Source organism: Delphinus delphis, chromosome 3 (genome assembly GCF_949987515.2).
Source record: "Delphinus delphis chromosome 3, mDelDel1.2, whole genome shotgun sequence".
Lineage (NCBI taxonomy): Eukaryota > Metazoa > Chordata > Mammalia > Artiodactyla > Delphinidae > Delphinus > Delphinus delphis.
In genome coordinates this window covers 67,370,271-67,383,887 of record NC_082685.1, presented here as the reverse complement: position 1 = coordinate 67,383,887, position 13,617 = coordinate 67,370,271, and the positions used below count along the sequence as shown (strand labels likewise).

The 13,617-nt window shown below is 39.9% G+C and overlaps 1 protein-coding gene and 1 long non-coding RNA gene across 3 annotated transcripts in view; one reads left to right on the top strand and one right to left on the bottom strand.

The window, feature by feature from the left end:
- The window catches only part of SLC12A2 (solute carrier family 12 member 2), a 108,878-nt gene extending 104,910 nt beyond the window's left edge, over nt 1-3,968 (top strand). The window contains exon 27 of the mRNA XM_060008922.1: nt 944-3,968. Coding sequence (XP_059864905.1) covers nt 944-1,079 — 136 coding nt within the window. The 3' untranslated portion in view covers nt 1,080-3,968. The remainder of the gene's footprint in view (nt 1-943) is intronic.
- Nucleotides 1-11,720, bottom strand: part of LOC132423319 (uncharacterized) — a 41,921-nt gene extending 30,201 nt beyond the window's left edge. For both annotated transcript variants that reach the window (XR_009518964.1, XR_009518963.1), the window contains exon 1: nt 11,587-11,720. This is a non-coding gene — a long non-coding RNA (uncharacterized lncRNA). The remainder of the gene's footprint in view (nt 1-11,586) is intronic.
- Between the last annotated feature and the right edge of the window lie 1,897 nt (nt 11,721-13,617).

Here is a 13,617-nt window from a genome sequence, read left to right as displayed (position 1 = left end):
AACACCACAGCATAGCCATCAACATTTGTGGGGTATGAGGGCTGCAAATTAAAACGTCGATCCCAGGCAGCTTCTTCGTAGAAATAACTCCATCAAGTTACGTGGAGGATTAAATTTAAAAAGTAGTTCCTATCTCAATTCCCACCAAGTTCCCACACACAAAATTTACATCTGAACGCACTGTCTTCACATTGAATCGGTGCTTATGCTTACTCTGGCTTTTCCTCCACTAAACCAGGTTAGCTAGATCTTTCTTGAACCCAAATTTTCTCAGTCCTGGAGCCTGGGCCCTTATATAGGTGAAGAAGGCTCAGATCTCTGAAACATGCCAAATGATGAAATAAAGTAATACCAAAGGATTGTTAGTTTGATTAACAACAAATATTTAATACACCAGGAAATTTCAGATTTTGCTGATGATAATTAAGTATCTGTAATGGAAGTCACTAAAACATAGAAAGCTGGAGAGAGACACTCTGTGGAGCAACTGGACATACTATCACTATGTACAAATGGAAATGAGAGTCCAGAGAGAGATAAAGGAAATTGAACATTAATATGTAGAATTATGTTTGAATTTCATTTGTCCATGTATAGATACCACTATCGAAATTCAGATAGAAGACTTTCTATCTAAAAGAATTCTAAGGGGAAATTTGAGGTTTAATGTTAGATACCAAATGTGTTAGGGTTTATAGAAATATTTATATGCTATTCTTATTTTTGAGAAATATTTTGTTCAAACTTGAAAAAAATGGGAATAATTATATGTGAGTATAGTAGTTACTACACTATATTCAGAATTTCCCTGCACTCAAAAATATTCTGTAACTATAGTAATTTTTAGTTACTATTACTGTGACTTAATTTGTAATTCTTACTACATTTTATTCTTCTCAACGTAAATGCATTGTCTAATTTCCTTTCTTTTTTTGATAACCAGGAGTCTCCCAGTTGCACGAAAAGGTGCTGTGTCTAGTGCTCTCTACATGGCATGGTTAGAAGCTCTATCCAAGGACCTACCACCAATTCTTCTAGTCCGTGGGAATCATCAGAGTGTCCTTACCTTCTATTCTTAAATGTTCTGTCTGCACAGTGGACAGCCCTCCAGACGGTACTTCAGTGCCTAGTGAAGTAACTGCTATCACTGAAATCTTCAATGACACGTTAACATCACAATGGCAAACTGACTTATTTTCACTATTTCATTAATTTGAAAGCACACAGAGAAGTTGCTCCATTGCTATGTGTATGGAGACTTCAGTTTTAGTCAATTCCTTATCTCTATCTTAGTGAATGATGATTCCTTGTTGTTGGACTGAAGCTTGTGAGAGTAAAGTTTTCCTTTGCTAGTTGAATAGCAATAAAAGTGTGTTAGTTTTTGATTGATGAAAGGAGTACAAAAAGCCTTTAGCCTTGAGGTGCCTTCTGAAATTAACCAAATTTCATCACTATATCCTCTTTTATAAATTTGTAGAATGTCAAACTTTGCCTTCAGCTATTTTTATTTCTAGTCTCTTTCACCTTAAAATAAAATGGACACTGCTTTTCTTTTTCAATTGACCAATTAGTGTTGAGTACTGTATGTTTTCTATTACTTTTGTAAAGGTGTCTGTCAGATATTAAAGGTGAGAATTAGGGCGAGTTAATGAAAATGCAAGAAAAAAAATGGGAACCAAAAAGTGACCCCAAGTTTAGGTTTTCATGAATCTGTATCAATGTAGATCTAGGGGAAAAAAGGCCAAATAGACTTCTTTTTTTTAAACCTCTAATTGGCTGTTATTTATATCTTATTTGATTACTATTTCTTGAAACCTTAGGGAAGGTTGAAGATTTATCCAGTACTTCTATATACCATGCTGAAAAATCACATATTGTCATTCTTTAGACAAAAATCTTTAAGATCGTTAGACAAAAGTCTTTAAGATCGTTTGTATTTATTAGAAGAAAGATCTGTCCTAATTTAGAGTTTTCCTCAAATCTGAGGAACTTTTACGAAATGCTAGAAGACTTTTCTGGAGGAAAATTAGACAAAGCATTGTTGTTTAATAGAATATTTCAATAAACACATGGAATATCACTATATCATCCTTTTTATAAATAATTAAAATATTTAGTGTTTCATTGAATGGTTAAATGGACCACTGGTTTCTTAGTGAAATGTTTTTAGGCTCAATTCATTCAATTGTCAAGCTCATAGTCTTAATTAATATACTCAGGTTTGAACAGATTATTCTGAACATTTAAATTTAATCCATTCTTAATACTTTAAAACTTTTGTGTTAAGAAAAACTGCCAGTTTGTGCTTTTGAAATGTCTGTTTTGACATCATAGTCTACTAGTACCGTTTTGACAGTGCATTATGTACTGTTACTAAAAGCTTTATATGCAATTATTAATGTGAAGTTTTCCATTTTTTATTCAAGGAAGGATTTCCTAGAAACATTTCAAGGGATAATATGTCTACATATCTGTATGTGTGTGTGTATATGTATATGCATACACAGATGCATATGTGTATTTATAATGACATGTTGCTGGTTTTTTGCATTTTAAAGTGATCAAGATTCATCAGATTATATTTTTTTGTTTCAGTAAACATGAGTTCACAGATTGAAAGACAGGTTTCATGGAGAAGAAAGGTGATCATTTGAAGGGCATATAACTTCACACAGTTATCATTCAGTTAGAAAATGGAGAACATTTCATCTAAAGTACTGTTCAGTGTGTTCATTGGTATAAGTTTCACTGGTGCAGAGTTTATGTAGGTTTTCATGAATCTTGATAGAAATCTATAAAATTACTACTGTTGTTCAGTAGTGCAATATTTTTGCTGCATGAGTATGAACTAAGTTAACACCATAAAAGAGATCTGATAATAATTTTAAATTCAGAATGTTAAGAGAATGAGGTAATTGTTTTTCTAACAGTTTTTTCCAATGTTATAACTCATAGCATTGTACCATTTATTGGAGGTTTTGTAGTGTTTGGAGGGAAAGACAGTAGAAATGTCATATTATTCAGTAAACAATATGTTTGAACTTTTAAAATGGTTAATAGGGCATAACTGAGTGCTGCTATCTTGAAATGTGCACAGGTACACATACTTTTTTTTTTTTTTAAGTTTTTCCCATTCAGGAAAACATCATTGTGATCTATACTGCAGGAACCAAATGTCGTGCATCATACATATGTGTATAAAGTACATAAAATATATCTAAATATGCATAATGGGGGAGGGTAATATTGTCTGTGAAATAATGTTAAGAAGCTTTTCACTTTAAAAAATAATGCATTACTTTCACTTAACACTAGATACCAGGTCAAAATTTTCAAGGTTGTTGTAGTGCTCTAATAAATTTCAGCAATTAATTCTTAGAGATGCTAGCTAGTGTTGAGGCTATTCTACTCTATTTTATTTATGCTGAATTTCATTATTTTAATGCCAAAATTTTTTAAGTTCTAATCATTGGTGATAACTTGGAAATAAATAATTATGTAATGGCATATGACATGTCATTATTTCTATAGGTAAAAATTCAGTGGGTTTAGAGAATGGTGGTGTTAAGGTGATTATTAACAGTTAATTAAATCAAATATTTATTTGTTACATTATTTCATTTGTATTTTAGGTTTCCTTTTACATTCTTTTTTTATGCTTTCTGACATTACATATTTTTAAAGACTATGGAAAAATAATTTAAAGATTTGAGCTCTGGTGGATGTTTATCTACTAAGTTTGAAAATGTAATATTTTGATAATACTGTACTATAACTGTCACAGAAATGCTTTTCTAATGTTTTACTGTTGAGTATTGCAGTTGCTGCTTTGTACAGAGGTTACTGCAATAAAGGAAGTGGATTCATTAAAACAATTTAATGTCTACTCTTATATTTTATAAATCTATGTCAACTTTGTGATTTAACCACATTTATACAATTTACTTCATGGATGTCTGAGTTTTTAAAATGGCTTTAATACTTTAAAGTATTAAAATACTTTACTTTAATATTCACGCCTTGGAAAAGTTGTTTGAAATTTTTCACTATCCTTAAGCCTTTGGAATAATCACTAGTTATATTGACAGTGAGACTGAGCCATATCAGATGCAGCTCATTTTGATATTTTGTAAATGATTTAACTTTTCTAATTCTGCTTTGTCTTTTGGTTAAATCACATGGTTATGAATGAGGAAACTAGAAGATTAAAATGGATTCATAGCCCCTGAGTATAATCTGATTCTTTTCTAAGATTTTTGGCAAAGCTAATTTACAGTTTTACAAAGCATTTTCACTTTATCATTTGAACATTACAGTAGGTGTGTTATACATTCAGGATAGCTATTTCTCTCTCTTCTACTATTTAGCTTGGAGCATTGTAGCAAATTCCCAAGGTCATGTCAACAAAGGATGTTGGCCTAGAGCACAGATCTTTCATCTTCAGGGATGTCGCCATTATACATTCACTGCTGCCTGATCCATAACTTAATGGCTGGAATAGATTGGTCATCTCCAAACTACTCATATTTATCTGCCCAGCAAGTGTGTGCTCAGGTAATGCAAATTACAGTTACAAGTATAGATTGGCCACAGGCTACCTAATAGATCTGAAACAAATGTAAGTGTCCATTGTATGATCTTTGCTTTTTGCTTATTCTCCAATAAGCTGCTGTTCGGGCCAGTTTGCTCACTTCTTTGTTTATGTGTATGGGGTGTTTATGAGAATTCAAAGGCAGCTATGAATGTGGCATTTACCATCAGAGCATCCAGTGGTTTTCAAAACAGGAATGTAATTACATATTTGAGCCAGCAGGGTTTTTTTGTTCTTTCACTGGGAATAAAAGATAAATGCTTTGATACACTTCTGTCTTTGTTTATGTATCAACAGGATGGCTGTAGGATCAGAGGAAATAGATGGTAGTTTAACTATCTGAGTAAAGACAGCAGAAGTCCTAGGATGCACTCATCAGAAAGTACTTTTTAGCTAGTTCAGATAGTAGATACATAAAAGGTATTGGTGGGTTAATCAGTTAGAAATACATTTTTTTGTAGACTACTAAAATACCTGAAGAACTCAGTCTTCTTATAGAGTCTGGAGACAATGGTTATAGACCTGTTTTACGTGTGGCACAGGAGTTTCAGGTAGGCTATTAAATGGTAGCATTAAGAACTTCAGCCCATTTTTTCCCCTTGAAGCTACAACTGAATTTTGTGTTACACAACGTTAAGAGTTTGAAACTACTGTTTTAGAGGAAAATGTGAAGACTTCTGAATATGTCTCCTCCTGCAGCCTTACTTGTGGCTGCTGTCCTCGCAGATCAGGAACTCATTCGCAAAAATGATGGTGTCTTGTTAACACATATCCTTTGTTCCACTTTTCTGGGATATGAATGCCAATTAGCAAGATACTCTGCCCACAGCTACAAATGAAATTTACTTGTTTAATCCACAGAATAGAATCAGTGATCCATGGATACTGAATGCAAAAACAGACCTCCCAGACTCGGTACTTGTCAAAATTTCATTAGAATACTGCTAATTAAGCTTTGGGGGTAGAGAATTGTGGAGATTTTATTCTGGAAGTGTTAACTTAGTCTGAAAAAGGGAAGTAGTTTACAGGATGATTTCATATCCAGCTCATATCTCTAATAACAGAGCAAAAACTTTTAAAAGTAAGGAGGCAGTGTGTTTTTGATTTACATATAGTACACAGAAGACATATAACAACTACTGCTGTAAGATATGATTGCATATGCTCTTTTAAAATTAAGTCCCAAGTAACCCATTTTTAAAAGGAGGTCATCACAGTTTGAAAAGGAGTGAGCTTTAAGAGTTTATCTGTATGAACAATATAACACAGGTTATTTTTATTTCAAGCACACAACATTTTTGCTTAAGCCATGAAAACTCCTTTGAGGTTCCTAGAAGTGTTAACTAGTCAAGACATTTAAAAGATGACACGAACTATTTGGGAATTGAGGTGGGGGTAGTAGGATGGAAAGTTATACTCCAAGAAAGGTTCATGGATTGTGAAAGACTGCTTTTATGGCTAAAAGTCTTGCATTCATTCTTCCTTCTGGGAAACAGTGAATTGTGAAGAATGGAAGTTAGTTTTTTTGTTGTTTCTTTTTTTTTGTTCTTTTTCCTGAATTTTAAAATCTGTTGATTTTAATCAGCATCTCCTCTTAGCTACGTGGTACTAATCTCAGAGGTATGACCTAACTCTTTCAGGTAGTCTTTCTCTATGGCTGTTCCATCAGTAAAGATAATCCTTTGTTTACTATCCATGCACCTGTGAGTTTAGCATTCTTGACCGTAAATTTCACAGTTGGTGTTTTTCAGAAAATTGAAGATAGGGAAGCACAGATGTATTATGTATTGAAACACTCACTAGAAGAGTGGTTCTCAAACTTTAGTGCATCAGAATCACCTGGAGAGTTTGTTAAAATCTAATTGCTCCTGCCAAACAATCTCTGTTTTGAGTGAAAGTCCTCCCCTTCACAAATGCAGCTTCCCAGTATAACCCTCTCTTTACGGTGGCCTTTGTCCTTTACTCATGCCTTATCTATTGAGTTTCTTCCACAGGGTACACTTATTTCCATGTCCTCAGCTGTGAATTCAGATAATGACCTCCCTTCCACATTCCTCAGTGTTTTCCTTTTATGTTAGATCTTCTTCAGTGGTAGGAATAGAACCTAAAGCACACTAACAGAAAAAGAAGTCCAGGAAGACAGCTCAGTTCAGGGACTCAAGTTTGTGTAAAAGCAGAGACTCTAAGGTTCTGTCTCTACCTTTCCTTCTCTCTCCTTTGCCTCTCTTGGCTTGACTTGATTCTTCAGGTAAGACTGTCACTGCATAATGTGCTCTATGGCTTCTGAAAAATACAACTCAATCCCAGTAGTTCAACAACAACTGTAGTAAAAAGGTGGTATGTTGATGGCTACAATAACCTCATTAGTTTTCAGAAGCCATGCCCTCTTCTTTGGGTTTGCCCTGGAGTCTGGGGTTTATGTAGCCCAGGAAATTAGGGAAGGGCCTCAGCTCTTTGGTCTACACCAGTGGCTGGTTCCTTCTCCAAGTGCTGGCTTGCCCAGGTTCCAGAGGTTGATTCAAAGGTGAACAGCTCGCAGGCCAAACCCAAGCCACTGACAGCTTTACTAGGTTTCCAAGCTCTGCAGCCAAATGCTTCAAATCCACTCCCCTCCCTGTCTTCCAACCCAGCCATCCCTGACTCAAAGTTTCTGTTCACAGGGTTATTTGGCAGTGGATTCCTGATTCCCTAGTCTGCAGCAACTCCATTTGCACACCCATCTTGTCCTTTCTCCTTAGGGAAGTATCTCTCCAGAACTCCCTCCCACCCCAGTCCCTGCCCACACTGGGGGGGTCAGCCTCCCCCAACCCCAGAACAAGAACCAGCCTTTCCCTTCCCCTTTCCCTGACAATGGTCCTCATGAGAAAATTCAGAAAAGCTCAGTTAGTAGGCTCCAGATCACAGAAGATTCTGCTTTTCCTACAGTATCTAGAAATGCAATAGCCATTTAGAAATGCATTTAGAATGGTAATAGCAGAGTCTTCCCTCACCAAAATAGGCAGAGTACTGTACTTTTTCTAAAGAAATTGAAAGCAGTTTGGTTGATTTTTCCTACTATGTTGCACTAAATTCTCAGCAGCTCACCCTGTTACCCTTGAACCATGCCCATGCAATGGTAAGCCCCAAAAAGATTTTAAAAGTGTAGTGCAGGATTAACTTCTCTGGAGAAGACATACATTACCCACAGCTTACAGTAGAGGGAGCCAGTGGCACTGGTGGCATGGGTATCAGATGGAAGGTCATTACAATAGTTCTAGAGAGAGATGTCAGGGGAGTGGAGGGTATTGAACCAAGTGAGTAGCAGGAAGAATTGAAAGAGTTTAGATTCAGAAAACATACTGGGAAAGAGTTTTTAAAGGCAATAGAATGTAGTGTGGTTAGGAGGAGAGACTAGGGGATGAGGTGAGGATGACATCGAGGTTTCTGGCTTGGGCCACAGGTGGATGGTGAAATTGAAACAGGAAGCCGAGCAAGTCCGGGGAAAGGTGTGCATGTGGGAGGAAGATAAAGGAGCTGTTTAGAACATGAGTTAAAGATAAGTTTCAGGGTCTGGAACCCAACACGACAATTAGCTATTGAACACCGAAATAATTTACCAACACAATTGGGACTAGAGCCTTCTTTAGAAGCAATACTTAAATTATGCTGATTTTGTTCCACAGTTACTGTTTACTTAGGTTTTCTATTTCTTGCTGTGTCAGTTTTAATAATCCTTCATTAAATGTTTATTCCTATGTATTGAAATTTCTAGCATTTCGAGCATGATTTGATAATCTCAAACTTTATACACTTGATATATTCATTTTCTTTTTTACATTTTTTTTCTCCTTTCTCAATTGGATTTGTTTCTGATCCTTAGAAGAGACACTTTTGGATTTATCACTTCCATTAATTTTCTCAGGTGTCACGGCTAAAGAAACAAAAATAGGGAAGCAATGCTCTACATTTAATTCTCCCCTTCCTAAATCACATGGAATATGAGTTTTTTTCCTCTTAATCCCAGAAAAGTACACTCTAAGATACAAATCTATGGAAATAATCGTTAGTTTCCAAAAGGTATCACTATCTTGCAAATAGCAGGATGTAGATAAAGGAAAAGTCATGCTCCTATCTCCAACAGGCTTAAGTATTCCAAAATATCAAAGATACTCTTCTATTTCACGGCACAACATTAGCTCCTTGGCAGAAAGCTGCACATGAGCTCAGGTTGCACAGAGAGCTGACATGTTCTGTTGGATGAACTTGTTGTACTGGAATAGCTGATAAACAAGAGCTATCTCTTGAACTTAAAAAAATGATGAAGAAGAAAGTCACCAGTATAGTACAGTGAAAGGAATATTATTTTCTGCTCACTGCAGGAGACCATATTTTTTCAGGGAAGTTGAGTATAAATATACTGGAAGGTCCTCTTGTGAGAGGAAATAGAAGTGTAGACGTGGCTTTCCAGAGAGACTGAGCCAGGTTCCTGTCCTGACTCTGCTATTTACTGTGATCACAGCCCCTCTAAGCCTTGCTCCTCAACTCTACTATGAGGATAATACTATTCACTTCAGAGAGGGGTTGTGAAATTTAAATAAGTTAAAATATGTAAACAGGTGACATATGGACAGTGTTCAGTTGATGTGAGCTCTTTCTCCCCCATCTCTTCTGAATTAGAAATAAGAAAATACTCAACCACTCAGGGCACCGTGAGTGACGCCATCTTCTTGCTCACCCCTCAGGATAATCCATCACCCAATCTTATTGATGTCTTCCTCCTAAGCAACTCAAATTTCTACCTCTCTCCAACCAATTAGATTAGCTATGCCATCAGTTCCGATTTCCAACACTGTGAGACTGACCACGTCAGGCCTGCTCTAATCCTAACGTGATGGTAAGAAAGAGTTCGGGATTATAAAGTCAGGGCAGAGGAATGATTCCCGCACCTGGAGGAGGTGGACCCTTCCTTGGGTACTGATGTGGGCCACGCTTTTGGGCTCCTCTCTCCCGAAGGCTCTCTCCCTCCATATCCCCTGAACGTGGTGGGTGCATTCCTGAGGAACTAGAGGGCCACCTCAGAGCTACATCCACTGACTTGTATCCTTTGCACTGTTTCTTTGCTAAATTCTTCAGCACACCCAAGCGAAGGCCACTTAAAACTAAGTCCAAATCTTTATTCTCTTCTAGTCCTCTAACTCAGACCCGGACTTTGTGGATTAGCCAAAATGATCATATAGTTCACATTATTACAACAGGTTTCTCATTTGTTTCTTTGCCTCTCATATTAATTACGTCATTCTGAAAATGAACTTCTTTAGGTTCATTTTCAGCTCCCACTGTCCTGTGTCTTTAACTCTCTACTCCAGCCAGATTAACCATCTGCACAGAGCTTTTGCTTCCAAGCAGTTGAACATCTCAGTTTCACAGGCTGGTCTGTCCTTGACCTTGCTCTTCAAGAGGAAGCTCAGAATCAACTGCTCTGGGAAGTTTTCTCTGGTGCCACCAGGCTGCATTAGGGGTCCCTCCTCTCTGCTGTGCCCCTCTGTGCTCACCCACTTGCCCCTGCCATAGCCTCACCACCGACACTGGAGTTACTTGCTTTGTTCTGTGTTTTCCACCATTCTGGGAGCACCCTAGGAGCAGTGACTTTAAGCAGGGCTTACAACATAGTGGGCACTTAATGTTGCTGAATGTCTGAATAAGTGAAATGAATGATGAACAAAAGAACTGGTTTTTTTATCGTATGCACCCTACGGACCATGTAGTTTATTTTGTTTTCCATTTAACCTTGACTGATAGGTGAAGTATTAATACTATTAGGACTATATGGCACATATTCAAATTATTAGGGCTACCCCTGGATTTTCACATCCTTTCTCTTTTCCACTCCACTCCAGCTTCTTCACCGATGCTGTAGTATCTGTACATTTTTGGAACTAAGTGGGAGTGGTGAAATATTTAAAAACTGAACGAATTTGTTTTATCATTGTGAAAAAGCATCTGCCATCAATGCCTTGTCTTGCCAAGTATCTGAGGACCAACTGCCTCCCAAACCCATGCTCTTATACATACTTTATGAATGAGAAAATGTTACGTAAATATTACTCATGACTTTTCCCAACTGGCAAAATCCTGCTCTTTCTTTATGACACATCTCAAAAGTCAACTTCTCTGACACCCGTTGCCAAACTCCTTCTGCAGCCCTCTCATCTTTTTTCTTGGGCCACTGGCATTGTTATATATTTGATTTCCCTATTAATTTAACTGACATACTCATTTTCGTATCTCCAGTGGCTTATCTCAGTTGTGAACAGCTAGGAGTTTTCAATATAGGATTTTGGAATTAATTAATTAGTGAAAAAATTAATTATATAGAGAGGAAGGCTGATGATAACAGGAGAATGGATGAATGAAATTACAGGAACAGGAGCCTTATTAGGACTGGAGCTTTCTGAAATGGGTGATTTGATTTAGTGCTCTAGTGGTAACAACTACACAGTAATGATATGCATAAGATGTATGCTTGAATTCTTGAGACCTAACCTGCCACAACTACTATTTCAATTCAAGAATTTATTTTGTTTCCTTCATGCTAATCACTAGGCTATCATTATTTGCAGAAGGGGTCATTTAATAAGTGGTTATTGGTGGCTGTATCCCTAATACTTAGCACAGTGGCTGGGACATAATAGGTCCTCAGTAAATATAAAGGAGTAGAATCGTGTGAGGGGAGGGAGTGGAGGAGAAGAACGCGAGATGACACCCAAGGACACCGGGGGCTGAGCAGCTGGGCGAGGGCGCCCTCCTTTAAGGCATTTTTAAAAGGTCGATTCCAGGCGATCTGACCCCCAAACTCGGCGCGAGAAGCAAGTTGGGGGAAGGCGTGTCAGGAGCAGCCCTGGGGCTCCAGCCCACCCTTGACAGAGGGCGATAGGGCTGGGGGTGAAATGCTCAAGTCGAAGAGGAAAAGGAGCCAGTGTTTAGTTAGGTGTCAAAGTACTTAAGAAATTACTCACCCGCGTGGCCAAGTCCAGGCACCGGCTGTTATCTCAACTGCCCTTTAAACGCTTTTCTCGGTGGCTTTCGTTCTTTGAGGATTATTGAACAATTCGGACCCACAGGTGCCCGCTGTTCTGAGAAAACTTTGTGTCAAAAAATACACAAAGTGAAGCAAATCCTCATTTGTTGTTAAACCTCCAGTCTTTTGAGAGGTCCTTTTCCTGAAACAGAAGACTGAAGGTTGACATACGCCTCCATTTAGAGGTCCTAAATGGAGCGGGGGATTCTCCTGCTTAACCCGGGTCACGCCCAACTCTGGTGCAGACCAACTGAAGAAACCTTGATAGTTCCGCCCGCCCGCCCTCCTCTCCTCGTTCCCTTCTCTCTCCTTGTCTGCGCCCTCTTCTTACAGTTAGTACAAGTGTAATTATGACTTAGATCGTACCCTTCGGTCTTCTTTTTGGCAGTTCTCAAATTTCACCATTTATTTAATTGGAGGGGGAGGGTCTTGAAAATAACGCAACTTTAACACCTTTTATAGTTTTAAAAACATCTTTCTTCCATATTTTGACTTCAGTTTTATCAAATGCCAGTCAGAGCGGAGTGAAGACTGGCTAGGGGGGGAACCTCGTCAGCTCTTTGCGGTTTAGAGGAGAGGCAAGACAGATCTCGCCCGCACGTGGAGACCCGGCCCCACGAGGCAGCGTGGGCCTCGCCCTCACGTGGAAACCCCGCCCCCACAAGGCAGCGCTCGCCTCGCCCTCACGTGGACACCGCACCTCGCTGAGCAGCGCGCGCCTCGCCCTCACGTGGAGACCCCGCCCCACGAGACAGCGTGGGCCTCACCCTCACGTGGAACCCCCGCCCCACAAGGCAGCGCTCGCCTCGCCCTCACGTGGAGCCCCCCCCCTCACTGAGCAGCGCGCGCCTCGCCCTCACGTGGAGACCCCACCTCACTGAGCAGCACGCGCCAAGCACTCCCGGGGAGACCCCGCCCCACAGGGCAGCGTGCGCCTTACCCTGACATGGAGGCCCCGCCCCACAAGGCAGCGTTCGCCTGTCCTCACGTGGAGACCGCACCTCACTGAGCAGCGCTCGCCTCGCCCTCACGTGGAGACCCCGCCCCACGGGGCAGCGTGCGCCTTACCCTCACGTGGAGGCCCCGCCCCATAAGGCGGTGCGCGCCTTACCCTCACCTGGAGACTCCACCTCACTGAGCAGCGCGCGTCTCGCGCTCACGGGGAGACCCCCGCCCCACAGGGCAGCGTGCGCCTTACCCTCACGTGGAGGCCCCGCCCCATAAGGCGGTGCGCGCCTTACCCTCACCTGGAGACTCCACCTCACTGAGCAGCGCGCGTCTCGCGCTCACGGGGAGACCCCGCCCCACGGGGCAGCCTCACGTGGAGACTGCGCCTCACTGAGTAGCGCGCGCCTAGCCCGCAGAGGAGCGCTTGGGGCCGCGGAATCCGTGTTTATCCTGACAGGGGCTCCCCCGTGTGGCTCCTGTGGACTGTGAAGTCTGTGACTTGAATGTTTATACTTCAATTCTCTTTTGAGGATGGAAGAAGTTCAGGGTCTTGCCCTCCGGAGCAGAGGAGATACTCTTGTTTTCTTTTTAGCACATTTTTGTCTCTCTCAGAGTAGAAAAAGTTTCCAGGTTTTCTCAGACTAACATGGACTCTGGCAGAGGAATTCAGTAACATCCAGTTTCGAGTAACTGAACTGCCTGGGAAAGCATTTGGGGTAGAATTACCGCAGGAAACCCCAAGGCTGCTGTCACGCGGATGAGGGAAAGGGGAGGTTAAGACCTCGATTAACTGAATACCCACTAGGTGCCAGGCATTTTACGTCATTATTTAATCTTAGAATATCTTAAGTGGGAATTATCCCCATTTTTTAAATTGAAGTATAGTTGATTTACAATTTTAGTTTCAGGTGTACAGCATTGTGATTTGGTATTTTTACAGATTATACACCATTAAAAGTTATTACAAGATAATGGCTATAATTCCCTGTGCTGTACAATATATCCTTGTTGTTTATACATT